The sequence below is a fragment of the Lepus europaeus genome, chromosome 17 (assembly GCF_033115175.1).
Source record: "Lepus europaeus isolate LE1 chromosome 17, mLepTim1.pri, whole genome shotgun sequence".
NCBI classification, from domain to species: Eukaryota; Metazoa; Chordata; class Mammalia; order Lagomorpha; family Leporidae; genus Lepus; species Lepus europaeus.
This window is the reverse complement of record NC_084843.1, coordinates 129,095-153,833: the sequence shown is the minus strand read 5'-3', so window position 1 is coordinate 153,833 and position 24,739 is coordinate 129,095. Positions and strand designations below refer to the sequence as shown.

General features: G+C 62.1%; 3 protein-coding genes across 4 annotated transcripts; 1 reads left to right on the top strand and 2 right to left on the bottom strand.

The window, feature by feature from the left end:
* The first annotated feature begins 371 nt into the window (after window positions 1–371).
* On the top strand, window positions 372–10,851 carry MTG1 (mitochondrial ribosome associated GTPase 1). Of its 2 annotated transcripts, none has more exons than XM_062214503.1 (11): window positions 372–547; window positions 728–777; window positions 2,265–2,336; window positions 5,070–5,153; window positions 5,962–6,018; window positions 6,236–6,326; window positions 6,610–6,671; window positions 6,781–6,877; window positions 7,209–7,290; window positions 10,306–10,418; window positions 10,649–10,851. In XM_062214503.1, exons 1-11 carry the CDS (start codon window positions 436–438, stop codon window positions 10,786–10,788), a joined length of 960 nt encoding a protein of 319 aa, XP_062070487.1. In that variant the 5' UTR covers window positions 372–435; the 3' UTR covers window positions 10,789–10,851. The 2 variants fall into 2 exon arrangements, with proteins under 2 accessions (XP_062070487.1, XP_062070486.1); XM_062214502.1 differs by having other exon boundaries at window positions 728–794; window positions 2,234–2,336.
* A 2,465-nt stretch (window positions 10,852–13,316) lies between these two features.
* Window positions 13,317–13,751, bottom strand: SPRN (shadow of prion protein). The gene has a single exon (XM_062214075.1). It carries the CDS (start codon window positions 13,749–13,751, stop codon window positions 13,317–13,319), a length of 435 nt encoding a protein of 144 aa, XP_062070059.1.
* Window positions 13,752–14,014: 263 nt separating this feature from the next.
* Window positions 14,015–21,284, bottom strand: LOC133776304 (olfactory receptor 6B9-like). The gene is made up of 3 exons (XM_062215147.1): window positions 20,347–21,284; window positions 14,377–14,492; window positions 14,015–14,073 (listed from the first exon to the last, which is right to left on the bottom strand). The coding sequence occupies exons 1-3, from the start codon at window positions 21,282–21,284 to the stop codon at window positions 14,015–14,017; spliced, it is 1,113 nt and encodes a 370-aa protein (XP_062071131.1).
* Window positions 21,285–24,739: the final 3,455 nt, after the last annotated feature.

The window sequence follows — 24,739 nt, the reverse complement described above, 5'->3', positions numbered from 1 at the left end:
TCCGGTGTGGTCCTTGCTCCCAGGCTCCCAGGCTGCCCTGGTGCGGGGAGGGGGTGTGGAGCGCCACCTGGGTCTCCCACGAGGGCGGCAGGTGCCCCCCAGGTGCGCATCCGCGGGGACACGCGGCTATGGGATGCGGACGCCCCTGGGTACGTCTTAACCCGGGTGCCCAACGCCCCCTCCTGTTAATAGCGAGGAATTCCCGCTCCCGCAGGGCGGCATGCGGGGCTAGGGCCTGCGCAGTGGCCCCGCCCCTTGACCGGCCCCGCCCCCGTCCGCGGCCCTGGGAGCGTCGTGCGCAGGCGCGGGGCGCACCGGAATCCCGGGGGCGGGCTCCGGCCGCGGAGGAAGTCAGCGTGGAGTGTTTCCGGGTCGGCGCGGTTGGCCGGCCGCGGCTGCCGAGGTGGCCGGCGAGGAGCCCGGGGTCCCGGAGCCATGCGGTTGTCCGCGCGCGCGCTGAGCGGCGTCACCGGGGCCGCCTGGCGGGCGGGCGTCGCTCTGCGCGGCCAGGATGTGGCGCGCTGGTTTCCGGGCCACATGGCCAAGGGTGAGGTACCGGGGGTTCCCCGGCCCGGCGCCCCCTTGAGCCCCACGCCGGGTACCCGGCAGGACTGAGCCGGTTCCCTCCTCCCGGAGCCTGGGCGTCAGCGCCAGGGGCCGCGTCCTGAGGGGCACCGGGCGCTCCTTGGCGGGCGTGGGTGCGCGGCTCACGGGCTCCGTCTCGCAGGGCTGAAGAAGATGCAGAGCAGCCTGACGCGCGTGGACTGCGTCGTCGAGGTGCGCGACGCCCGGATATCCTCTCGGGGGCCGGACCCGTTAGGCGGAGTCCGGGTTTTGTTTTTCGTGTTTCTTTTTAAAATGCGTGTGTGTGCGGCAGGGAGGCAGATTCCCACCCGCTGGTTCGCTCCCCAGACGCCCCCCACAGCCGCTGCGGGGCCCCCGCTGCAGCAGCAGGCAGCTGGGTCGCGAGTGGGGTGCGGACTTGAGTGCGGCCGTCTCGCTGCTGCTCTCGGCCTCCGGCAGCTCACCTGCGCTCACCTGGACCTGAGACCTTAGGTTAGAAGCCCTTGCCAGCGGCGTGGTAGCACCGCCTCCGACGCCGGCCTCCAGACCCGGCTGCTCCACTGCTGACCCAGCTCCCTGCTAATGGGCCCGGGAAAGCGGCAGGCGACCGCACACGTGCTTGGGGCCCGCACCCACGTGGGAAACTCAGAGGAAGCTCCCGGAGCAGGCCGGCTGGCCGGCTGGCGCTCTCCCCTTCTCCAAGTCCTCCCCCACGGGCGTTCCTCCTGCAGAGTCAGCACCTTGCTGGCAGCTGAGGGCACTTCTCAGACCCCGTTGGTTACTGCCAGATTCCTCCCGGGGGCGGGGGCGCAGGCATTGCTGGAGAGCGGTGGGACCCCCCCCCCCCCACCTGCGTGACCACAGGAGAGCTGCGGGCCAACCCCTTCCCTGGGCAGGTCCGCCTGTGTGGCTGTTTCTTCCACTGCCTGGAGGAAAGCCGCTGTGCAGCGCGGGGCACCTTGCAGCTCCAAGGGCGCGATGCTGGGCTTCTGTGCTGGGCAGGGCATTGACTGACAGCTGCCCGTGTGTTAAGCAGTCATGAAGCATGCAGTTGTCATGTGACGATCAGAAAACAGCCCTCGCTTTCGTCCGCACATTCTGGCTTATCTGCGATGCACAAGGAGCCCCATCGCTGAGTCCTGGCCTTGGGGCAGGGGTCTGGGGCCGTGGTCCCCTGAACGGGCACAGGGGTGCTTTTCATCAGGTCCCTCTGGGGCGCAGCTGCTTTCAGTGCTGGGGGGTGGGCAGGGAAGTCGCAGCCAGAGCCCAGGAATGAGACAGGAAGCTGTGCCTGCCGGTGCTTGGTCTCCCTCTTGGCCAGTTCAGGGTCCTTGGTGACTTGGGAGAGCAGATCTGCTCTCGTGTGGCCATGTCTGGCAGTTGCAGGAGGGGGTGGTGTGCGGTTCGCTGGGTCTGGGCAGAGCTCTCCAGGTGCTCAGGTTTGTGGGGAAGTCGGCGTCTCGGCGATTCAAGACTGAGCTTTCGTTGTTGCCATCACTTTTCGAGAGCCACCGCCTGCTCGTCACCTCTTGTGGCCTTTGCTGCCCTGTCCCCAGCCGAGGGCAGCTAGTGTGGGCACTCGCCCCAAGACTGGCTTCCTGCGCCTCCTGGGAGACAAGGACGAGAGGAGCTCACGCTTTGAAGAGTTTTTGCCTTAACTTGGTCACATCCCGCTCTCAGGGCGCAACCCTGTGTTTCAGGAGACCCTTGGGCTGAAGCCCCACCTGCTCGTCCTCAACAAGATGGACTTGGCCGATCTGACCGAGCGGCAGGTAAAGCCCTCTCTCAGCGCAAGGCAGGGACGACCACCCGGGCTCGCAGACCTGTCGCAGCGCCCAGTCCGGTAGACCTTTGCTGTCCCCCGCGTGGCAGCCTCTGTCCGCTTGCGGCTGTGAGACCTGGTGTGGCCACTCTGTGGAGGAGCTGACTTTCAGATTTTACGTGATGAATTCCAGTAGCTGCGTGAGGCTGACGTCCAGTGTCCACACTCCCCATGTGGCCCAGGCTCTGCTGCTGCCTGCCTTCTGCCTACCATATGGAAGAGGAGTGAATTCCTTTTCTTTTTTCTTTCTTTCTTTTTTTTTTTTTTTTTAAGAATTATTTACTTATTTGAAAGGCAGAGAGAGAGAGAGGTTTTCCATTTGCTGCTTCACTCCCCAGATGGCTGCAACAGCTAGAGCTGGACTGATCCAAAGCCAGGAGCCTTGAGCTTCCGGGTCTCCCATGTGGGTGCAGGGGCCCGAGGACTTGGGCCATCCTCTACTGCACTCCCAGGCCACAGCAGGGAGCTGCATTGGAAGTGGAGCAGCCGGGACTGACGCATTGCCCATATTGGATGCCGGCACTGCAGGTGGCAGCTTAACCCGCTGAACCGCATTGCTGGCCCTTAGTTTTACTTTTTAAACTTTTTTGTTTTGTTATTATTTTACTTATTTAGTTAAAAATAAGTTTTATTTAGGGCCTGGCATTGTGGCATAGTTGGTAGAGCTGCACACTTCAATGCTGACATCCCATATGGGTGCTGGTTTATGTCCCAGCTCCATCCTAATGGCCTGGGAAAAGCAGCAGAGGATGGCCCCAGTGTTTGGGCCCTGCACCCACGTGGGAGACCCGGAGGAAGCTCCTGGCTTTCCTGGCCCAGCCCTGCCAGGCCATTGCAGTCACCTGGGAAGTGAACCAGCGGATGGAAGATCTCTATCTCTGTCTCATCTCTAATTATCTGACTTTTGGATAAATAAATCTTGAAAACAGTAAGTTTTATCTGAAAGGCAGAGAGATAGAGATTTAGAAAAGTCCTCCATCAGCAGTTTTACTCCTCAAATGCTAGGCTGAAGCCAAAAGCCCAGAACGCCATCTGGGTCTCCCACCGTGGGTGGCCGGGCCCTGAGCACTTGAGTGTCACCCGCTGCCTGTGGGTGCGTTGGCAGGAAGCTGGGTCAGAGGATGGGACTCACACCAGGCACTCGTGTGAAGGGGGCTGGGCCTCCCAAGGGGCTTCTCAGCCACCGAGCCAGACACCCAGCCCTGGGACTTGTTTTTGAAGGGTAAGTTTGCTTTTGCTCTGTTTTAAAGAAGTCCTTGGCAAAGAACAGGTGTCGGGATCTTTGGAGCTGAAGCCGTGTTTCTTCCCAAGTTGCTGCTGTGTGGAAGTGTGCACTGGTGCCTTTTGGCCGTCAGGTGACTTCCGAGTCCCAGCCACAGACTGCCACAGGGCACATCCTGAAGCCTCTGGGAGAATCCCAGGGGGAGGCCCACGCCCCTGCTGCTGGCCCAGCACTCAAAGTGCTGTAAAGTCGCCACCTGCGGGGCCAGCATCTCAGGGACACGGTTCAAACCTGGCTGCTGCGCTTCTGACCCAGCTCCCTGCCGATGCCCCTGGGAAAGAGGTAGAAGACGGCCCAAGTCCCTGGGCCCCTGCACCCACCTGGGAGACCCTGAAGAAGCTCCTGGATCCTGGCTCTTGGCTTTGGACTGGCCCAGCTCCAGCCGTTGCTGCCATTTGGGAGTGAAAGAGTAGATGGAAGGCCTTTGTCTTTCCCTCTTACTGTAACTTTGCCTTTCAAATAAATAAATTAAAAAAAAGTAAAAATGAAGACTTCTGTCCTCAAAATGCAGATTTTTGTAGCTGGGCAGAGGGCGCCTATGGCTGAGGCTTCTGAGGCTGGGAAGAGGGAGCAGCAGCACCGGCCGCCCGCCCTCTGCCTGCCGGAGCTAGGGTGTGGTTGTGGCTGACTTCGGCATCCTGGTGGGGAAGAAGCAGCTACATAACAAAGGCCTTTTGTCCCCTGATGGACCAGAGCAGTGCAGTATCCAGTGACAGGTGCATCAGTGATGGACACGACACACGTAACCTGAGTGTCCGGCTGTCAGATTCCTGGGCGCCTTCACTCACGTGTGGACTTTCCAAGTCATGGTCAGCCTGCAGGACAGCAGTGAGGTCGCTCTGAAGAGCAAGGCCAGGCAGCCTGGCTGGCCGACCCTTCCCTGCCGTCCTCCTGGGACCCCCTGGCTGCCACACTGCCCACCCTTGTTGCCCACCTTTCTGGGTGGGGGTGTGTGTGTCGCCGCAGAGTCTCTGCCAGCTCAGACCCTTGGGTGTGGTGTGTCGCCCACACACGTTTCATTCAGTGTTTAAAACGGGAACACCTTGTTTCTTTTATTTTCTTTTTTTTTTCAAGATTTATTGATTTGAAAGAGTTACAGAGAGGCAGAGAGAGAGAGAGAGAGGTCTTCCATCTGCTGGTTCGTTCCCCAAATGGCTGCAACAGCTGGAGCTGCGCTGACATGAAGCCAGGAGCCAGGAGCTTCCTGGGGGTCTCCATGCGGATGCAGGGGCCCAGGGACTTGGGCCATTTTCTACTGCTCTCCCAGGCCATAGCAGAGCTGGATTGGAAGTGGAGCAGCCAGAACTTGAACCAGCGCCCATGTGGGATGCTGACACTGCAGGCGGCAGCTTTACCCGCTATGCCACAGCGTCGGCCCTGGGAATATCTTGTTTCTTTCAGAAAATTGTGCAACAGTTAGAAGAAGGAGAAGGCCTGAGAAACGTCATCTTCACCAACTGCATCAAGGATGAGAACGTGAGGCAGGTGGGCTGCTCAGGGCCCCACCAGGAACAGCCTCCAGTGACTGCGGGGGTGCAGGGGTCTCCTGTGCTGAGGGCGGGGTGGACGTGAGACACCAGGCCGAGTCCAGCCGTGACAGCACCTTCTGCAGTTTGGTAGCTGTTTTTTTTTTTTTTTTTTAATTTATTTATTGTATTTTTGACAGGCAGAGTGGATAGTGTGAGAGAGAGACAGAGAGAAAGGTCTTCCTTTTTGCTGTTGGTTCACCCTCCAATGGCCGCCACGGCCGGTGCACCACGCTGATCTGAAGGCAGGAGCCAGGTGCTTCTCCTGGTCTCCCATGGGGTGCAGGGCCCAAGCACTTGGGCCATCCTCCACTACACTCCTGGGCCACAGCAGAGAGCTGGCCTGGAAGAGGGGCAACCGGGACAGAATCCGGTGCCCCGACCAGGACTAGAACCTGGTGTGCCGACGCCGCTAGGCGGAGGATTAGCCTGTTGAGCCACGGCGCTGGCCAAGTAGCTGGTTTTTCTCAGGGGAGTTTCACAGGGTGACGTGTCTGTCAGAAGATAGGGTGAAGCTGTAGCCCCCGGGGAGCTGCCTTGTTGGTCCTTGGTGGGCAGCCAGGGACGGCACACGCAGGCCCAGCACCCGTGGCTCTGGCCGGCATCTGTGACCTGGGCACAAGAACGGCAGGACTCGAGGAAGAAGCTGTGTTTCCATACGAGGCGCAGGGTGAATCCCAGAAGTGGGGTCTGTGTCCCCTGTGTGGTGAGAAGGGGGAGAGTTGGGGACCTCACTCGGGGCCCTGGGCGCGTCTGTTCTGCTGCAGGTCATCCCAGCCGTCTCGCAGTTGATTGGGAGCAGCCACCGCTACCACCGAGGAGAGGTTGGTGGGGCTGGGAGGTGGGGGCGGTGTGCGAGGGGTCCCCCTCCCCTGCACATGCTGCAGCAGCCAGGAGCCTGCCTGCCCTCTCGTCTTCCTTCCGTGGAAAGGGCCAGGTCCTGTCTTGCTGCCAGGGCCCCAGCCCTGACTGCTGCTGTCCCGGGGCTGAGCTCCATGGCCTGTCGGGGCGAGGCTGGGCAGCTTGGTCTCCGCTCTGCAGAACACGGACTACTGCGTCATGGTGGCCGGGATCCCCAACGTGGGCAAGTCCTCCCTCATCAACTCCCTGCGGAGGCAGCACCTCAGGAAAGGTAGTGGGGACACGCCCAGCTGGGTCCTCCTCTGTGCAGTGCTGGGGGAGGAGCGGCCCTGGCCTGCCATCACTGCCCACCAGAGAGAGTGGTGTGTGTGCTGAGTCCCCGTGGCCACTGTGCCTGGCTCGAGCAGCTGCCCCTCTGTGAGTGAGTGTGGGGCTGGGTGTGCAGTGACCACAGCCTGGGAGCTCCCTGGACTTTGGGAGTTTGCGCTTTGGCCTGTAGGTGCGCAGGTTCTGCTGTGTGGGTTTGATCCCAGCCACAGCCCTCTGTCCTGCAGGAAAAGCCACGCGGGTGGGTGGTGAGCCTGGAATCACCAGAGCTGTGACCTCCAGAATTCAGGTGGGTCCCTTGGCTAGGCTTGGGGCGTGCCTGGAGCTGTGCAGGCACCACGCCTGCCGACTGCTCATAGCCGCCACCTGCTGCTGAGCAGCTCCCCCCACCCCCACAGGTGTCTGAGCGGCCGCTGGTGTACCTGTTGGACACCCCTGGAGTGCTGGCTCCTCGAATCGAGAGTGTGGCGACGGGCTTGAAGCTGGCCCTGTGTGGTGAGCCAGGACCAGGGCAGGGCCAGGGTGGGTCCCTCTCCGCTCCTCAGGGTTCTGTCTGCCAACTGTGGCGTGGGACGCTTAGCCCTGCTCGGTGGGAATGCTTCTCAGAGCTTAAGGTGAGAGCTTAAGTGGCTTGGGCTGCCCCAAGTGCTCACAGTTGTGGCCTCACCGGCAAGAGAGCACAGGGCAGAGGGGTCATGCCACGAGGCCACGGCAGGCACCAGGGAGAAGGTTCCAGAAGACAGCACCTCCTGCCCTGCGTAGCCTTTTCCTCTGGAGCGTGGTGTCTCCGGGCCAGGCCGTCTCACACACTCACCTCTGCTCCCAGGAACCTTACTGGATCACCTGGTCGGGGAGGAGACCATGGCCGACTACCTCCTTCACACCCTCAACGAACACCGGCTCCTAGGGTGAGTTGCTGCGTGGGGCAGGCAGCCCCTCCTCTCCCGTCCTGGACAAACGCACTTTTACTAAGACAGCATTCCGGGTCATTGCGTTGATACGGTAACCTGCACACTAACATCTGTAACCTGAGAGGTTTTTCACCATGGGACACGGCTGTGAAACCATCACACTATGTGGAAAACAGTCCCCCCGCCCCCAGGTCTGTGCTGCTTTGGGCTGGCTGCTGCCTGCCCCCGCTCCATTTCTGTTGCTGCAGGGTCATTTGCATTTTCTAGAACTTGATCTGAGCACACAGGGTGCGCTCTGTCCCCCGGGCATCTGCTGGTGCAGGGCTGGAAGCTCCTTGGCGCTGCTCTCAGGGTCTTGTGGGTCCCCGTAGTTGCTGCCCACTCACCTTGCAAGTCAAGCTCAGCCCGTTTGTGTGCGGGTGGGGCGCTCTCTGGGTAAACGCCAGGCTGTGGGGCTCCAGAGCCTGCTCCCTGGGTGTCTGCATCACGGGGAGAGCTGCCGAGTTGTTTGCAGAGCAGAAGGGAATTGGGACGTGGGTTCCCCACACCTCCTCCCACCCCCAGCACTGGTGTGGCCTGTGCTTCTGTGCGGCCCCTGACCCCAGAGGAGGGGCAGCGTCTGTCCATTGAGAGCACCCACATCCCCTCTGGGGACATGCTCGGTCTTTTCCTGCCTTTAAACTAAGTTTTTGTTTCTTAAATTGTTGGAGTTCTGGATACAGTCTGGATTTGAGTCCTTAATCAGAGGGATGATTTGTAAATATTTTCTCTGAGTCAGTAGCTCTTATTTATTTATTTATTTTTTTAACATGTACTCTATTTGAGAGGCTGAGAGAGGGAGAAGCAGGCACACAGGGCACTCACGCCCACCTAGGGAGCAGGTTGGGCCCAGCGGCCACAATGCCACCTCCCATAGCTGAGTCCCGTCTGGCTCCTGACTCAGTGCAGACTCTGGGGGCAGCAGTGATGGCTCAGAGGCTGGGTCCCTGCCTCCCACAGGGGAGAGGTGGATGGAGCTAAGGCAGTGCAGGCCTCAGGGTCTGCGCTAGAGGGGACCGGCAGGAGCTGAGCTGGGCACTGCCCCAGGCACCTGATGGGGACGCCGGCATCATTGCTAGGCTGTGCACCTGCCCCTCCATATCTGGAGCTGCTTTTGAGAAACAGGTCAGTTGTGTGTGTGTGTGTGTGTGTGTGAGAACAGTTGTTTGTGGGGGTGGGTTGCGGTCAGCTGTCTGTAATAGTTTCTAAGTCCCGGATATCTTGTTACTTTTCTTTGTTGATACAGTTATCTTCCTTTTCCTTCATTGGTTTTCGTTTGGCTTGAAAGGCAGAGAGGCAGAGACAGATGGGAGAGATCCCCACCTGCTGGCTTCCTCCCCACTTCACACCACAGCCAGAGCTGGGCCAGGCCAGAACAGGAAGGCAGGAAAGGTGGGGGAGACCCAGTACGGGGGCCACCATCACCTGCTGCTGCCCAGGATGCTTGTAAGCCGGAAATGGGCGAGAAGAGGAGCCGGGAGTCAGACCAGGCCCCTGCTGTGGGTGCCGGGGTCCCCACGCAGTCTGTCAGAGAGCTCCAGGCCACAGGAAGACCTGAGACGCAGCTGCCCTGATGTCACCTGCAGGGCCCCTGCTGCCTGGGGAGAGCCCGCCCACTGGTGCCTCTGCTGCTCCCCTGCACTTTCTCTCGTGGAACATTCTACATTGACGGGTTTCTCGCCCTCAGTGGTTTGTTTCTGGCGGGAAGCCTGGCCCCTCTGAGATGTTCTCTTTATCTTCGATTCTCTTCATCCCGGCGTGAGCAGCTCGAGGACCCTGGGCCCGGCGCGGTTTTCTCTGTGTTTCCCGAGTTTCTGGGCTCTGTGGCCTCGTGGCTTCCTCAGATTAGAGAACCCTGACCACGTTTGTGCCCCACAGCTTCCCCGTCCTGCCTTTGGGGCTGTCCTCGGTCTGCTCGTTCTCTCCTGGAACGCCTGAGTTCCGCCCCCGTTGTCTTCCACAGTGCCTTTGGTGCATGGCATCATTGTGTGGGGTGCACACAGTGACAGGCGGGTGTCTGTCGACGCCTGGGCCGCTTCTGGGTCGACATCAGTGGCTGAGCTGTTCCTCGTTACGCGTCTGATTTCTTGCTTTGTGTCCTGGAAATATTTTTCCTAAGATTGATTGATTTATCTGGAAGGCAGAGATCGAGGGAGGGAGGGAGATGGGGGCGGATCTTTGTCTGATGATTCACCCCGCACATGGCCACAGCAGCCAGGGTTGGTCCAGGGCCAAGCCAGGAGCCTGGAGGTTCTTTCTGGCCTCCCACGTGGGTGCAGGGCCCGAGCACTTGCACCGTCCTCCGCTGCCTTCCCAGGCCACGTGGGTGCAGGGCCCGAGCACTTGCGCCGTCCTCCGCTGCCTTCCCAGGCCACGCGGGTGCAGGGCCCGAGCACTTGCACCGTCCTCTGCTGCCTTCCCAGGCCACGCGGGTGCAGGGCCCGAGCACTTGCACCGTCCTCCGCTGCCTTCCCAGGCCACGCGGGTGCAGGGCCCGAGCACTTGCACCGTCCTCCGCTGCCTTCCCAGGCCACGCGGGTGCAGGGCCCGAGCACTTGCACCGTCCTCCGCTGCCTTCCCAGGCCACGCGGGTGCAGGGCCCGAGCACTTGCACCGTCCTCCGCTGCCTTCCCAGGCCATTAGGGAGCTGGATCGGAAGTGGAGCAGCCAGCAGTCGAACCAGCACTCTGCTGGGGGGTGGGGGCTTCTCAGGCGCAGCTTAGCTCGTGCCTCGGTGCTGGCCCCAGGTCTCGTGATTCTTGATTGGATGCCAGGCACTCGTTAGTGCGGGGTATCCCTGACCTGTAGAGTTCCGGAGCGGGACAGCTGAGTATTGGGAAACAGTCTGGTCCTCATGGCAGACCCGGCTGCTGCCAAGTCTGGGGAGTGGTCAGCAGGAGTCTGCCTCAGGCCAGCACCTCCTGCGTGTTGGGGACAGGGGCTGGGCCAGCTGACTGGGCTGTGTCTGTGCAGGTACGTGCAGCACTATGGGCTGGGTGGCACCTGCCAGGACACAGAGCACCTGCTGAAGAGCGTGGCCATGAGGCTGGGGAAGACGCGGAAGGTGAAGGCGCTCACAGGCACAGGTGAGTGGGGCCCCCGTCACCCAGTGGGACCCTGGCTGCTGTGGGGGGCTGAGCTGTGAGTGGCTCTTGAGAGGAGGGGTTGTGCTGTGAGCCTCAGAGGGTGGGACTGGCTCTGCCCTGTGGGCCTCCCCAGGCTCAGTGGGTAGGGGCTGAGCCCCGCTCAGGCTCAGTGCGTAGGGGCTGAGCCCACCCTCTGGGGTGTCCTCCCTCACCCCCTTCCCTGTCCTTAGGTGACGTGAATGTCGTGCAGCCCAACTATGCTGCCGCAGCCCGTGACTTCCTCCAGGCCTTCCGCAGTGGGCAGCTGGGTCCTGTGATGCTGGACCGGGACCTCCTGCATGGCTGTCCCCCGGCTGAGACAGAGGCCTGACTAGAGCTCCTGCTGGCCCATGAGCCCTCTGAGCGGTCCTGCTCGCATAAAGTTCTGAACTGAGTGCTGCCTCCTGTTGGCCCTGTCACTGTGCGCGTCACCCTGCAGTGACGGCCCTGTCACTGTGCGCGTCACCCTGCAGTGTGGGCCCTGTCACTGTGCGCGTCACCCTGCAGTGACGGCCCTGTCACTGTGCGCGTCACCCTGCAGTGATGGCCCTGTCACTGTGCGCGTCACCCTGCAGTGTGGGCCCTGTCACTGTACGCGTCACCCAGCAGTGACGGCCCTGTCACTGTGCGCGTCACCCTGCAGTGATGGCCCTGTCACTGTGCGCGTCACCCAGCAGTCTGGGCCCTGTCACTGTGCGCGTCACCCTGCAGTGTGGGCCCTGTCACTGTGCGCGTCACCCTGCAGTGTGGGCCCTGTCACTGCACTTGTCACCCAGCAGGGGACCCTGTCACTGTGCGTGTCACCCAGCAGGGGACCCTGTCACTGTGCGTGTCACCCAGCAGTGACGGCCCTGTCACTGTGCGCATCACCATGCAGTGATGGCCCTGTCACTGCACTTGTCACCCAGCAGTGACAGCCCTGTCACTGCACTTGTCACCCAGCAGGGGGCCCTGTCACTGTGCGCGTCACCCAGCAGTGGCAGCCAGGAGGGAGCAGGGTGGGGGCTCGGCTGTGACCTGTGGCCAGCAGTCCTCCAGTCGCCAGCACAAGTTTATTTCACGATCAAGGTTACTATGAAGTGTGCACAAGAGCAGACAGAGCCTCTGAACATGGGGACCCCTGGGTGCCCTGGGGCCTCAGCCTCCCTGCTGCCTGCAGGTGGGAGGGTGAGCACGGACAGCAGAGTCCACAGGCCTGCGAGCACTTGTGGCCCCGGACGGTGGGACCCTGGTTTCGTAGCAGCCTGCACTCCAGGAGAAGAGCAAGGAGGTGGAGCGGTGTTGCTGGGGCCTGGACCTCGCCAGTTCCTTTGGGCTCATTGGCCCAGTAAGTGGCCTGGCCACCTGGTGGCTGTCTGCATCTTGGCTGGTCCTCCTGCCCTGACCAGCATGGGGAGAGGGAGGTGCTCAGATTCGCGACTGTGCCAGATGCTGACGTCCGGCTGCTGTGCAAAACTGTCACCAGAGAGTGGTGTTTCCACTGGTCTGGAACACTGACGGCTCGCAGTGCTGTGCAGTTGTTGGGCGGGGTCTCCCTGTGTAAGTCCCTGGGTGCTGGCCGTGGGTAGCATCCGGCTTGTCTGGGAGGGCTGGAGAAGCTGCGGCCATGGCACCAGGCGCTGGTTATGTGGGGGACGGGGCAGGGCACTGGCCTGTAGCTCAGGGTCCTGGCACCTGGAGGAGGAAGTGGCCCAGGGTCCAGCTGGCAGCTTCAGAGCCCCTCCTGCCCAGAGCCACAGCCGGCTGAGGAGAGGCTGTGTCCACCAGCTGACTCCAGGCCCCGTGGTCCTGGGGGTGAGGCTGGGTCCCAGGAGCCAAGTGAGAGCAGGCGCTCGCCGCAGCACCAGAAGTGAGGTCAGGGCTGTGGGCTGCCCATCCTGCCTCAGAGTGGCCAGGGGACAGGAGCTGGGGAGCCTTGCACATGTGCCTCTGGGAGGCCACTTGGGGCATCAGCCCTGGCCTTGTCATGTCCCTGAATGGTCAGGCACCGTGGTGATGGTCGTGGTCGTGGTTGTGGTGCTGGGCCAAGGCTGGTTCCCACATCACCCTGCACCTGCTGTGGCCTGGGCCCCACTGCTGCCGCCTCCCAGAGCCTGCTGGAGGGCATGGTGGTTCTGTGCCCTGGGTGAGCGCCTGGCCTTAGCCTTTCAGCTGGGCCTCGCACCTGGCCTCAGGCCCATTGGCCACAGGCTGGTCCTGCTTTCAGGAAAGGGGCTGCCCCTGGTGATGTGGGAGCCTCTTGGGCTATGCCCAGGGAGACGTCTCGTGGGCCGCTGCTGCCCAAGCACAGGCCAGCAGTTCCAGGGAAGTGAAATGAACATTAGAGCCGAGTGCTCAGGGGCAGGGAGTCGCCGGTGCAGAAGCCTCTGTAGGTGGGCACGGCGTGTGCCGGGGACCCTGACAGCCCACGTTTCAGATGAGCCTGCCTTGAGACCCTCTTTGTCACCTGCTCTGGGAGGGCAGAGGCCCCTGAGCCGTCCACTACAGAGGCTGAGCCTCTCCCCTGTCCTGCCCACATGCTGAGGTCTGCTGGAGGGATGCCCAGGGGCACCGCCAGCCCTACTGGAGGTCGTCTCTGCCTGGAGATCAGCGCAGTCCACACCTCCTGTGTTCAGGGTGCCCCAGGGCAGCAGGGGTTTGGGTACTTGGGGTTGGTGCCTGCTCTTCCCAGGGCCACCTGCCTTCCTGGCTGGGAGCACCCTAACATCTTGGCTCCTGGTGGGGAGGTTCGCGACGGGCCTGGGCAAGAGGGTGGGCAGCGGAGGGGAGGGGCGCTCAGCGCTGGGGGCCTCTGGGGTGGGCCCGCCGGGCTACGGGATGCGTGGGCCTGGTTGGAACTGGACCCCAAGTCAGCTTGTCCTAGGGCCGCGGCAGCCGCAGGGCGAGGGCGCCGCCCAGCAGCAGGTAGAGGCGCGGGCCCCGCGAGCACCCCGCGCCTGAAGTCCAGGTCCAGTAGCTGTAGACGCCCGTCCCGTTACCTCCGGACGCCAAGTCCTCCTCGTCCGGGCCGCGCTCCCCCGGCCCCGCCGCGCGCCTCCAGCCAGGGCCCGCGGCCAAGCCCGCCGCTGCCCCCGCCGCCGCCCCGGCCGCAGCCCCCGCCGCTGCCACGCGCGGGGAGGAGCCGTAGCGGGGCGCCGGCCGCACGCGCACCCTTGAGGCCCCGCGCGCGCCCCCGCGGAGCCCGCCCCGGGCGCTGCCCCGCGCCCCGCCTCGGCCTCCCTTGGCCGCGCCGCCGTCGCAGAGGAACGCAGCGGCCAGCAGCAGGGCCCAGCACGTCGCGGCCGTCCAGTTCATGTTGCGGCGGCGAAGCCTGCGGGCAGAGCGGGGAGGGGCTTAGCTTCCACGCGGGGTGGAGGCGGGGCAGGGGGCCGCAGAGAGCTCAGCACCCGGCAGCACAGGGGGTATGGGGGAGGGGCTTTTACTTGGAGTTGGGGGGTCCAATACTGGGCAGGGGTGCGGGGAGCGCCTGGGATGGGGGTGCTGGACGCCTGCGGCTGGAGCGCTCCAGCTGGGAAAGGAGCCCCACACCCTGCACGCGGGTGCTCAGGAGGCGGCGGTCATACTTGGCGCGGGTGTCCCCGGAAGGGGTCGTGCGCCTGGCTCTCTGGCTCGGAGCCTGCGGGCAGAGGCCCTGGCGGCGCGCGCCGGGCGCGGGGCCAGAGCTAGGTTCGGGCCTCGCCGGCGCACAGAGGACCCGGCTGGGGACACCGTTCACCCACCGCGCAGGCCGGACCTCGGGATGGTCCCTTCCCACCCCTGCCCCGCTCTCCTGTCTCGCTTGGCGCCGGGAGCGGAGACGCAGGCGGGGCTGAGCGGGCTCGGGTTGCGGCGATCCGCGCGGCCGCTGCTGCTTCTCCGCGCCGGGCGCCCGCCCTCTCCCAGCCTCCCAGCCCGCCTGGATCCCACCGCTGGGCCTTACCCACGCAGGCCTCGGTAGCTCCAGGGGCCGCGGCCCGGCGGCAAGGGGCGGGCGGTGGCGAGCCCCTCTCCGGAGCACGGAGCCGGGTCCCGGGGTCTGCGCGCGAGGCCTCCGCCCTAGGATGGGGCGGGCAGAACGGAGGCGCATCCCCGGAGACAGGAGGGAGGAGAGACAGGCAGGCTCGGGGGAGGCGCAGCCCCTCTCGCCGCCCGCCCCTTCCTCGCCCTCGCTGCCAACCTGCGCGCTCCCGCGCGCGTCAGCCTCACGCAGGTGCCCTCGCCGCTCCCGGCGACCCCTCCCCACCTTCCCACACCCTTGCCCCTACCGCAGGGAGCTGGTGGCTGGGTCGCACCTGGGTGGGGACTGAGGCTGGGGCCCGCGGTGTCCGCCCCATGCCCTGCAACCCTGTCCTCCCTAAGCCTGCTGCTGGGGCGTTTTGGCGTGTTTTCCGCGAGCCGGCCATCTTCCAGGGCCGCGGATTCTCAGTTCTGGTAGCAGAGCGGGGCCGGGTGGTGCAGAGGCTTCCCGCAGGGGCCTCGCCGCGGGCCTGAGCGGCCAGCATTGCCCTGGCGCCAGCTCTGGTCCCGTCTTCAGGGCAGACCCGTGGACAACTCCTCGGCCTGGCGCTACAGATGCCCTCTGCAGCCCTGCTGTGCCCCCACGGGGACCCTCGATGAGGCCGTTCCCTGCCGTGGCCACTGCTCAGACCCCAAAGGGCCCTCAGCGGTTAGCAAGCTGAGTGATCACCGGCTCCTGCCCAGCTGGGCTCTGGCTTCCTGGCTTGCTGATCAGCGCTCCCAGGGACACAGGTGGCTGTGGGGTGAATGTGCTCTGGGCGCCTCTGCGCCCTGTCCCCCAGCTGACTCCACCTGGCCCCTGGGCAGCCCCTCTGCTGGGTCCCACACGGGCCACACTATCCCAGCCCTTCAGGGCCTGAGGTCCTTGTCCGTTCGTGTGGGCGCTACTGCTGACCTCTGCTCTTCCACATGGAAGTGTCCGGAACATCTGATGAGTGAGTGACGAGTGAGTTTCTGTCTGACTTCCTGGATGAGTTAAACAAAAACATTCTGAGAATAAAAAACAAACGTCTCATTAGTGGCGGCTGAGGCTCGGGGAGAAAGCTCTTCCTGGGTGGGTGTGGACAGTAGGGAGCTTTGAACCCCTGTCGGCAGAGCTGGGCAAGGCGGTGCTGAGAGTGGCAGGGCTCCCTGCCCTGGGAGGCTGGCCAAGCAGGTGGTTCAGTGTCCCCCCTCCCCGGACCTGATGAGAATTCCAGGCAGGGCGCTGACCACAGGCGGGAGGTGTCCTGGGGAGACAGGAGAGTCAATCCTCTCCTTTCTGGGCTGAAGGAGGAGGTGCCGGCCCATTGGGTGCTGAGGGGCTGTAGTGAAGGACCTGGCACAGCTGTGATGGCGACACTGAGAGACGGTCACTACAGGTGGCCTGGCTCAGCCGAACCCCAGGAGACAAGGAGGCTGCTGGAGCCCCGCCGTGGTTGAGCCACTCAGCACTCATCCCCCTAAGCCAGGAAGCTTCATCTGGGTCTCTCATGTGGTGCAGGGGCCCAAGCACTTGGGCCATCTCCTGCTTTTCCAGGCCATTAGCCAGAAGCTGGATCAGAAGTGGAGCAGCCAGAGCTGGAACCTAGGATACTGGTGTTGCCAATGGAAGCTTAGCCCGTCACGGCACAGCACCGGCGTCTGTGTTGGTGTCTTAACCCCAGGGCCTCAGAGTGTGATTGGGGGGTATGAGCTCACTAGGCTGGGCCTAAGCCCCCCTGACTAGGGTCCTTGGGGTCAGCACAGAGACACACAGGGGTGGCCACGTGAGGATGGGACACCATGGAAGGAGGCCCCACAGTGAGAACATAAGTTTTTTCTTTTTTTTAAAGATTCATTTCATTTATCTGAGAGAATTACAGAGAGAAAGACAGAGAGAGAGAGAGAGAGAGAGAGAGAGAGAGAGAGAGAGTGTGTGTGTCTTCCATCTTCTTACTGGTTCACTCCCCAGATGGCTACAATGGCCAGAGCTGAGCAGATCTGAAGCCAGGAGTCAGGAGCTTCTTCCAGGTCTCCCATGCAGGTGCAGGGGCCCAAGCACCTGGGCCATCTTCTACTGCTTTCTCAGGCCATCAGCAGAGAGCTGGATCAGACGTGCAGCAGCCAGGACTTGAACCGGCATCCATATGGGATGCTGGCACTGCAGGCCAGGACTTTACCTGCTACACCACAGCGCCGGCCCCAGCATTGGCTGTTTATGGTAGTAGCAAACTAACATAGAACCAAGGGATTCTCAAGTCTGTATGGAAAAACAAGAGCCTAAAATAATTTTGGAAAAGTGGCAGAGGTGATGGCAGGCAAGTGGGTGTACAGTACACCTGAGACCCTGTAAAGGCCGTCCATGCCCAAGAGGGGTCCTGGCTCAGTCAACAGGGAGTGGAATTCCAAGATGCCCCAAGCGTACCCCAAGGGCTGCAGGGCAGGGGCACACATGAGGGAGTTGCTCAGTTAATAGCCGTGGACCAAGCCAACAAAAACCCCATTCCTTGTTCCTGAATTTATGTTAAAACCTGGACTCAAACCCCAGTGGACAACCCCCGGATGCCACCACACCAGCTCCCGACGCACCTGGTGCAGAGCAAGCCCCTCCCTCCAGGCCTCCTGTGCTGCACGTGTGCTCTGCTCATGCCCCTGGCCCTCTGCCCTGTGGCCAGCTTGAGGTCCTTGCAAACCATGGAGCCCTCCCCAGCTTCCCTTCAAGGATGCTCTTAGCTCCAGGTCTGTGTACATCTTTCTTTTTTTCCTCTCTCTTTCCATTTATTTATTCAAAAGTCAGAGTGGCAGAGAGAGAATGAAAGAGAAAGAGAGAGGGAGAGAGAAGGAGAGGGAGAGAGATTCTATGCACAGGTTCACTCCCCAAATGGCTGCAACAGCCAAGGCTGCGCCAGGTTGAAGTCAGGAGCCCAGAATTCCACGTGGGTCTTGCACATGGGTTCAGGGAACAAGCACCTGGGCCATGCTTTGCTGCCTTCCCAAGTACGTTAGGGGAGCTGGATCAGGAGCGGAGCTGCGACTCGAGCCTGCAGGCATTGCAGACGGCAGCACCACCTGCTTCGCCATGATGTTGGTCGAAGCGTCTCAGGGCCTGGTCCTTTCCTGAGCAGTGTCTGGACTGGGTCAGTAACCTTGTATTCCAGTGAGCCCTTGGTCTCAAGTTCTGGGTGTGGAAGGGGGCGCTGTGGTCGTGTGAGACAGGTATTTGGTGTCCTCCTGCCTCCTGGCACCCAAGCTCTGAAACCCTTAGCATCTCTGAAACTCAAGTGCTTTTTGTTTTAATGAGTGGGTGCCCAGCCTCATGGTGGGCGGGCCCCAGGAAGGACGGAGGCAGGACTGCAGGGTAGGGACTTCCTGTCCACTCCCACCTCTGTGGAGGGGACAGAGGCCAGCGGTGTCACCATTCATGCCTGTGTCACGAAGCTTCTGCCGAACCCAGGATAGCAAGGACCACTGGCTTCCTAGGGGGGTGGGGTTCCCCAGGGGCACGGAGGCCCATGCCCCCACTCCTCACCCCTGCTTCTGCAGCTGCACCCCTTGCCAGAAATCAGCAAACTAGGCTCCCCAGGTGCTACCAGCTGCTACCAGGAGGGGCTGTGGGGACCCCACCCACAGCACAAGGAAAGCATCTGGGGCTGTGTGGGCACCGTGGCTGCCGTGCTGTCTCCAGGTGGCGATGCTGGAACTGAACTGGATAGAGCACCCCCCGCGGCATCAGCACAACATCCACTGCCTGCTGGGGTCTGGGGAGGAAGCCCCCAAGGTGCAGGAGAAACTGAGCGTGGAGAAGAATGAAATGGAAATTCTAGAACAATGACAACAACAAACGTTTAAAATAGATTAGACACAGCTAAAGGGAGAATTAGCAACTAGAAGATTAGAAGGAAAAAGAGGCCAAGAGGGTGCTGGGAGCAGTGGGGACCCCAAGGAAGGTGCGGCAGGTGCAGTGTTGGGGTCAAAGGAAGAGGGGTGGGAGGGGGCGGCAGGGGCACGTTTGAGGGGTGCTGACTGCCCAGGGAGCCCACGAGGGAAGCAGCAGTGAATCTGAGGAGCGTGTCGAAAACCAAGTGCAGTGAACGGTTCGCAAGCAAGACTGCGGAAACCAAGCACAAGCACACCCTGATGCTTCCAGTTCAGGAGCCTAAGTGGCTTCCGAAAGATGCAAAATGAAGCCGAGAGGCCCCTTCCCAGGGAGAGCACAGCCGGCAACTCAGAAACGCGGCGTCCCGGGTCCCCGCGCCAGCACCGCAGAGCTGCCAGCAGAGGGCGCCAGGAGCCGAGCGCAGCAGCCCGGCGATCGGCTAGGATGAACAAGCAGGTCCCGCACACACTGGCTCGCGGGAAGCGGCTGCAGCCACGTACGTCAAAGGAGACTTTAAACCTTCGCCGTTAAGGCAGAATAAATTTACTTGGATAAAGAAAACACATTTTACTGGTAAGAGGTTAAATCTGCCAAGATGGTAGTTATTCTAAATCTGGATGTGCCTGATAACACAGCCTCAAAGTCATGAGAGTAGGCATTCGCGCCGCGTGGAGCCGCACCTGCCGCACCACGCATCCCAGGGACACGCGGAACCCGTCCCCCAGGGGCTCTGAGGTAGTGAATGGAATTGGAGTGAGGAAAAACTCAGAAATCAAGTGAGAGCCGACCTTGTGCTGACCAACGACAGGAAGCCCTCGGCACCAGAAAAGGAAGGCAGAAAATGAGGCACCGCGGTATCATCTCCTCCACAGACCTCTCCAGTTCTAAGTCAGGGGACACTCTTCTCTCTGGGGAGGGTGGCCCCATGTTAGGTGGTGCTGCCTGGGCCTGTGGGGCCTTCACCCTGTCCCAGAACCTAACCCCAGGTGTCAGGGGAGTGACTCTGGACAGCAGCCATCCTCTGAGCCCCTGGCTGGACTCTGCAAAGCTGAAGTCTGGCTGCCCAGGTGAGGAGCTGTCCCCTGGTCAGTGCTGATGGTGGCTGGGACAAGCTCTGCGGGTGAGGAGCTGTGCCCTGATCAGTACTGACACTGACTGGACAGGCTCTGGGGTGAGGAGCTGTCCCCTGGTCAGTACTGATGCTGGCTGGGAAGGCGGTGGTGAGGAGCTGTCCCCTGGTCGGTGCTGACACTGGCTGGGAAGGCTCTGGGGTGAGGAGCTGTCCCCTGGTCAGTACTGACACTGGCTGGACAGGCTCTGGGGTGAGGAGCTGTCCCCTGGTCAGTGCTGACACTGGCTGGGAAGGCTCTGGTGAGGAGCTGTCCCCTGGTCGGTGCTGATCCTGGCTGGACAGGCTCTGCTGAGGAGCTGTCCCCTGGTCGGTGCTGACACTGGCTGGGAAGGCTCTGGGGTGAGGAGCTGTCCCCTGGTCGGTGCTGACACTGGCTGGGAAGGCTCTGGGGTGAGGAGCTGTCCCCTGGTCGGTGCTGACACTGGCTGGACAGGCTCTGGTGAGGAGCTGTCCCCTGGTCGGTGCTGATGCTGGCTGGACAGGCTCTGGTGAGGAGCTGTCCCCTGGTCGGTGCTGATCCTGGCTGGACAGGCTCTGGTGAGGAGCTGTCCCCTGGTCAGTGCTGACACTGGCTAGGAAGGCTCTGGGGTGAGGAGCTGTCCCCTGGTTGGTACTGATGCTGGAATGACAGGCTCTGGGGTGAGGAGCTGTCCCCTGGTTGGTGCTGATGCTGGCCGGGAAGGCTCTGGGGTGAGGAGCTGTCCCCTGGTCAGCGCTGACGCTGGCTGGGAGAGCTTCTGGAAGCCAGGTCTGAGTCTCCAGGTCTCTGACTCTCTTGTTCCTTCACAAGCTTGCTCATGGCCACTGTACTCTTGGAAGCTATGACTCAGAGTGAATTGAGCAAGAGAAGCCCTTGCTGTCTGCACTTGTGGATGACAGCGTGGGGAGGAGAGCAGGCGAGGGGTCAGCCGGATTCCTCTTACAGTTGTGCTGAGGAGCTGGGGGCCCGGAGAAGTTTGGCAAGGGCCTCCCTGATGTCATGGTTTCGTAGGCAGTAGATGAGGGGGTTGAGCAGGGGAGTCATGACCGAATAGACCACAGACACCAGCTTGTTGAGGGCAAAGGAGCTGATGGCGCGAGGTCGGGCATACATGAAGATGGTGGTGGTGTAGAAGATTGCCACCACCACCAGGTGGGAGGCACAGGTAGAGAAGGCCTTCCGGCGGCCGGCGCCTCCACGAACCCTCACCACTGTGGCCAGGATGTGGGCATAGGAGAAGGCGGTCACCAGAAGGGAGCTTGCGAGCACTGCCAGGGCTGCCACGAAGTCCAGCATTTCAATGGCAGTGGTGTCAGAGCAGGAGAGCTGCAGCAGGGGTGAGATGTCACAGAAGAAGTGGTTGAGGATGTTGGAGCCACAGAACCTGAGGCGAGTGATGAGTGCTGTGGACACACAGGAGGCCAGGAAGCCACCAAGCCAGGCACTGAGGGCCAGGCACAGGCAGAGCCGGGAGCCCATGATGGCTGGGTACTGTAGTGGGCGACAGATGGCCAGGTAGCGGTCACAGGCCATGGTGGCCAGGAGGAAGCACTCTGAGGAGCCCAGAGAGAGGAAGAGGAACAGCTGAGTGAGGCAGCTGGAGAAGGAGATGGCTCTGGCCCCGGCAAGGATGGCCAGCAGCTTGGGGACGGTGACTGAGGTGTAGAGGGTCTCCAGCACCGACAGGTTGCCCAGGAAGAAATACATGGGTGTGTGCAGTTGGCGGCTGGCACGGATGGTTCCCACGACAACCAGGTTCTCCAGGACAGTCACCAGATAGATGGTGAGGAATGACCCAAGCAGCAGCCCTTGCAGGTGGCACAGCTCTGGGAAGCCCAGCAGAACAAACTCGGTCACCAAGGCACTGCTGGAGTTGCTCATGGCCCTCCTGGGCGGGCAGAGTCACCTCTGAGCACCTGGAATGGCAGAGACAGCCATGTGACCTGGCAGGCTGGGCCTTCTGCTCCACTGGTGAGAGCTGCAGGTGCATGTCCCAGAAGCACTCTCACACACTGTGGGCACACACAATCACACCCAGACACCGCAGGTGCCAAACAGGTGCACACCCCAAGCACACACTCATCCCAGGTGCACACACAGACCCCTGGCACAGCCCCATCCCCAGGCACACACACACATCCCAGGTGCCCAACTTCCAGGTGCACACAGACATGCACACTCACCACAGGGCACACATGCACACCCCAGGTGCACACTCACTACAGAGCACATGCACACCCCAGGTGCACACTCACCACAGGGCACATGCACACCCCAGGTGCACATTCACCACAGGGTGCACACACACCCCAGGTGCACACTCACCACAGGGCACACATGCACACCCCAGGTGCACACTCACTGCAGAGCACATGCACACCCCAGGTGCACACTCACCACAGGGCACATGCACACCCCAGATGCACACTCACTGCAGAGCACATGCACACCCCAGGCGCACACTCACCACAGGGCACATGCACACCCCAGGTGCACACTCACCACAGGGCGCACACACACCCCAGGCACACACTCACCGCAGAGCACATGCACACCCCAGATGAACACTCACTGCAGAGCACATGCACACCCCAGGCGCACACTCACCGCAGGGCACACATGCACACCCCAGGTGCACACTCACTGCAGAGCACATGCACACCCCAGGCGCACACTCACCACAGGGCACATGCACACCCCAGGTGCACATTCACCACAGGGTGCACACACACCCCAGGTACATACTCACCACAGGGCGCACACACACCCGAGATGCACACTCACCACAGGGCGCACACACACACCAGGCACACACTCACCGCAGGGCACACATGCACACCCCAGGTACATACTCACCACAGGGCGCACACACACCCCAGATGAACACTCACCACAGGGCGCACACACACCCCAGATGAACACTCACCACAGGGCGCACACACACCCCAGGCACACACTCACCACAGGGCACATGCACACCCCAGATGCACACTCACCACAGGGCGCACACACACCCCAGGCACACACTCACCACAGGGCACATGCACACCCCATATGCACACTCACCACAGGGCGCACACACCCCAGGCACACACTCACCGCAGGGCACACGCACACCCCAGGTGTACACTCAGGGCACCCGCAGGGCACACACGCACACACAGCACCCGGAAGACCCAGTTTGCCTGCTGTGCCTTTTTGGGGCCATCACCTGGGGCAGCCCCTGATCTCATCTCTGTTGACAGCTGGGGCTCTTTGTGTCTAGACGCCCCCTCAGCCCTTAGGAAGGAGAGAAAGAGAGACAGGGAGAGGGGGAGAGAGGGAGAGAGAGGGAGACAAGGAGAGGGGGAGAGAGAGGGAGACAGGGAGAGGGGGAGACAGGGAGACAGGGAGACAGGGAGAGGGAGAGAGAGAGGGATGCCAGGCCTCTGCAGGGTGAGCACAGCTCAGGAGGGGCTGCAGGGAGAAGGGAGGAGGCCCCACCTCTGAGGGCCTTCTGTGGTTTCTAAGTGGCTGGGTAAGCCGTTGGCTCTGCGCTCCAATCAGCCTGCATTGGGAAGTTCTGGCGCCAGGAGCGCCCGGGGCGGCCTCAGCCAAGGTGCAGCTCCCGCCTCTCCTCCCTGGCTCCATCCCGCGGGCGGGCAGCGTCCCCGCGGACCCACCTACGCCTCCCCAGCCGCAGCCCCTCCCGCGGCGGTGAGCCGAGGCCCCGGGCGTGCTGGCATCGTGGGGCTGAGCGCTGCGGCTTCTGTCCCAGCCCGCTCCAACCGTGGGACCCCCGAGGCCCCGCGCTCCCATCTCAGGGCGGCTGTGGGGACGCGCGGCCCCTGCGGCCCCGGGGGCTCCGCCGTCTCCCGGGAGGCCCGAGTCTCCGCCGCCTTCTTTTCCTCCGGGAACGCCAGGCGCGTGGCGGTGCGGGGCGGCGGCTGGACTTGCTTCCCGCGCGCCACGTCAGCTCCTCGTTGCTCCTTCAAGTCCGGCTGGGCGCGGGCCGGCAGAGCCCAGGACTCCGAAAGGCCCGCACGGTGCTGCGGGAGCGCGGCGCCCCCTGCTGGTTCTCTCCTGGGTCCTCCCCTGGAGCGCGGACCCCGGCGCCGGTTTTATGCCCATTTGTTCAGTGAGCCACGAAGGCGGCTGGGGTGGCCATGGCGGTTCCTCCAGGGCCGGGCCGGGCCAGGCCGAAGCCGCTGGTTTCCTGGATTGAGTTCCCAGCTGACAGCCCAGCCAAGTCCTGGCTCATGGGCATTTGTGGAGTGAACCAGAAGATGCAAGTTCATTCTGTCAAATAAATTAAAAAAAAATAAAAGATATATTTCGATGCGATTTTTTAAACCATGCACAATTTTTTCATAATGTACATTTTCCCACAAACTTTTGGAAGTGCCCTCATCTACAACTCCTGGGAGATGGAGTTAGGAGACAGACTGGAAAGGGACATTTCTTCCTGCTGCAGGCCCATACACTGCCCCCTCCATGGCCTGCAGCCCCAGCCCGGGCTAGGATTTGCAGGTCACCGTCCTGGGGGACTTCCCTGGTGGAAGCGTCCCAGGCAGCAGCAGCTGTGTCCAAAACAGTGACACCTCCTTCCTGAGGCAAGGTGCTTCTACCCTCTGGGGCCTTGACTCTGCTCTGAGCCTGACCCAGCCAAGGGGGCTGGGGGTTCTGGGGAGGCAGCCCGCCAGCCCCTGGCCACTCACCTTCTGAGGGAGTTCTGGGTGTTGCTGTGTTGTAAGGGGCCGTCTCCCTCTGACACCAGAGCAGCCCTTTCTTGGCTGATGTCGCTGGGAAGGGGACAGGTGGAGAGGTCCGGGGACGGACCCCGCGGATGGGGGTGGCCTCCATGACGCCTGGACTCTGGCCCTGCTGCTGCCGAGAAGGGGAGGAACCCCGGGCCAGCAGGTCCCTGTCCTTGAGAGTTGGAGGGGTTACCTGGGAGCCTGAGATGCAGAGCTGGCTGTGTTGCACACTTGCATCTGAGATGGGGCAGGTGTTCAGCCCAGTGACGAAGGTGCCAGTTCAGGTGCCTACGTCCACAGCAGGGGCTCCAGCCTGGCCCCTGCCGCCAACTCCAGCTTCTTCAGGGACCCTGCTGCCCGCCTGGGAGACTTGGACTCAGTTCCTGGCTCCCGGCTTTGGCCGTGGTTCAGGCCCAACTGCTGGGGCCTCTGGGAACTGAACCAGCAGACGGGAGTTCTCTCTCTGCCTCTTAAGTCAGCGAAAATTCTGACCTAATAGATCCTAGCTTTCAGAAGTCCTTCTCCCTACTCCTTCCGATTCAGGGATGGCAGTGACACACGGCACCTCAGGGAGGAAGGTCTGATGGGCCCAGGGAGTCC

Excerpts from the sequence above, each read along its gene's own strand:
- LOC133776304 (XM_062215147.1), bottom strand. The coding sequence starts at position 21,284 with ATGAGCAACTCCAGCAGTGCCTTGGTGACCGAGTTTGTTCTGCTGGGC. Across the intron at positions 14,493-20,346 it reads CCCAGCTCCTCAGCACAACT|GGCGGAGGCCTCGCGCGCAG; the intron begins GTAAGAGGAATC and ends GCCCCATCCTAG. Across the intron at positions 14,074-14,376 it reads AGCTACCGAGGCCTGCGTGG|GCTCCGAGCCAGAGAGCCAG; the intron begins GTAAGGCCCAGC and ends CTCTGCCCGCAG.
- MTG1 (XM_062214502.1), top strand. The coding sequence starts at position 436 with ATGCGGTTGTCCGCGCGCGCGCTGAGCGGCGTCACCGGGGCCGCCTGG. Across the intron at positions 548-727 it reads TCCGGGCCACATGGCCAAGG|GGCTGAAGAAGATGCAGAGC; the intron begins GTGAGGTACCGG and ends TCCGTCTCGCAG. Across the intron at positions 6,878-7,208 it reads CTTGAAGCTGGCCCTGTGTG|GAACCTTACTGGATCACCTG; the intron begins GTGAGCCAGGAC and ends CTCTGCTCCCAG.
- SPRN (XM_062214075.1), bottom strand. The coding sequence starts at position 13,751 with ATGAACTGGACGGCCGCGACGTGCTGGGCCCTGCTGCTGGCCGCTGCG.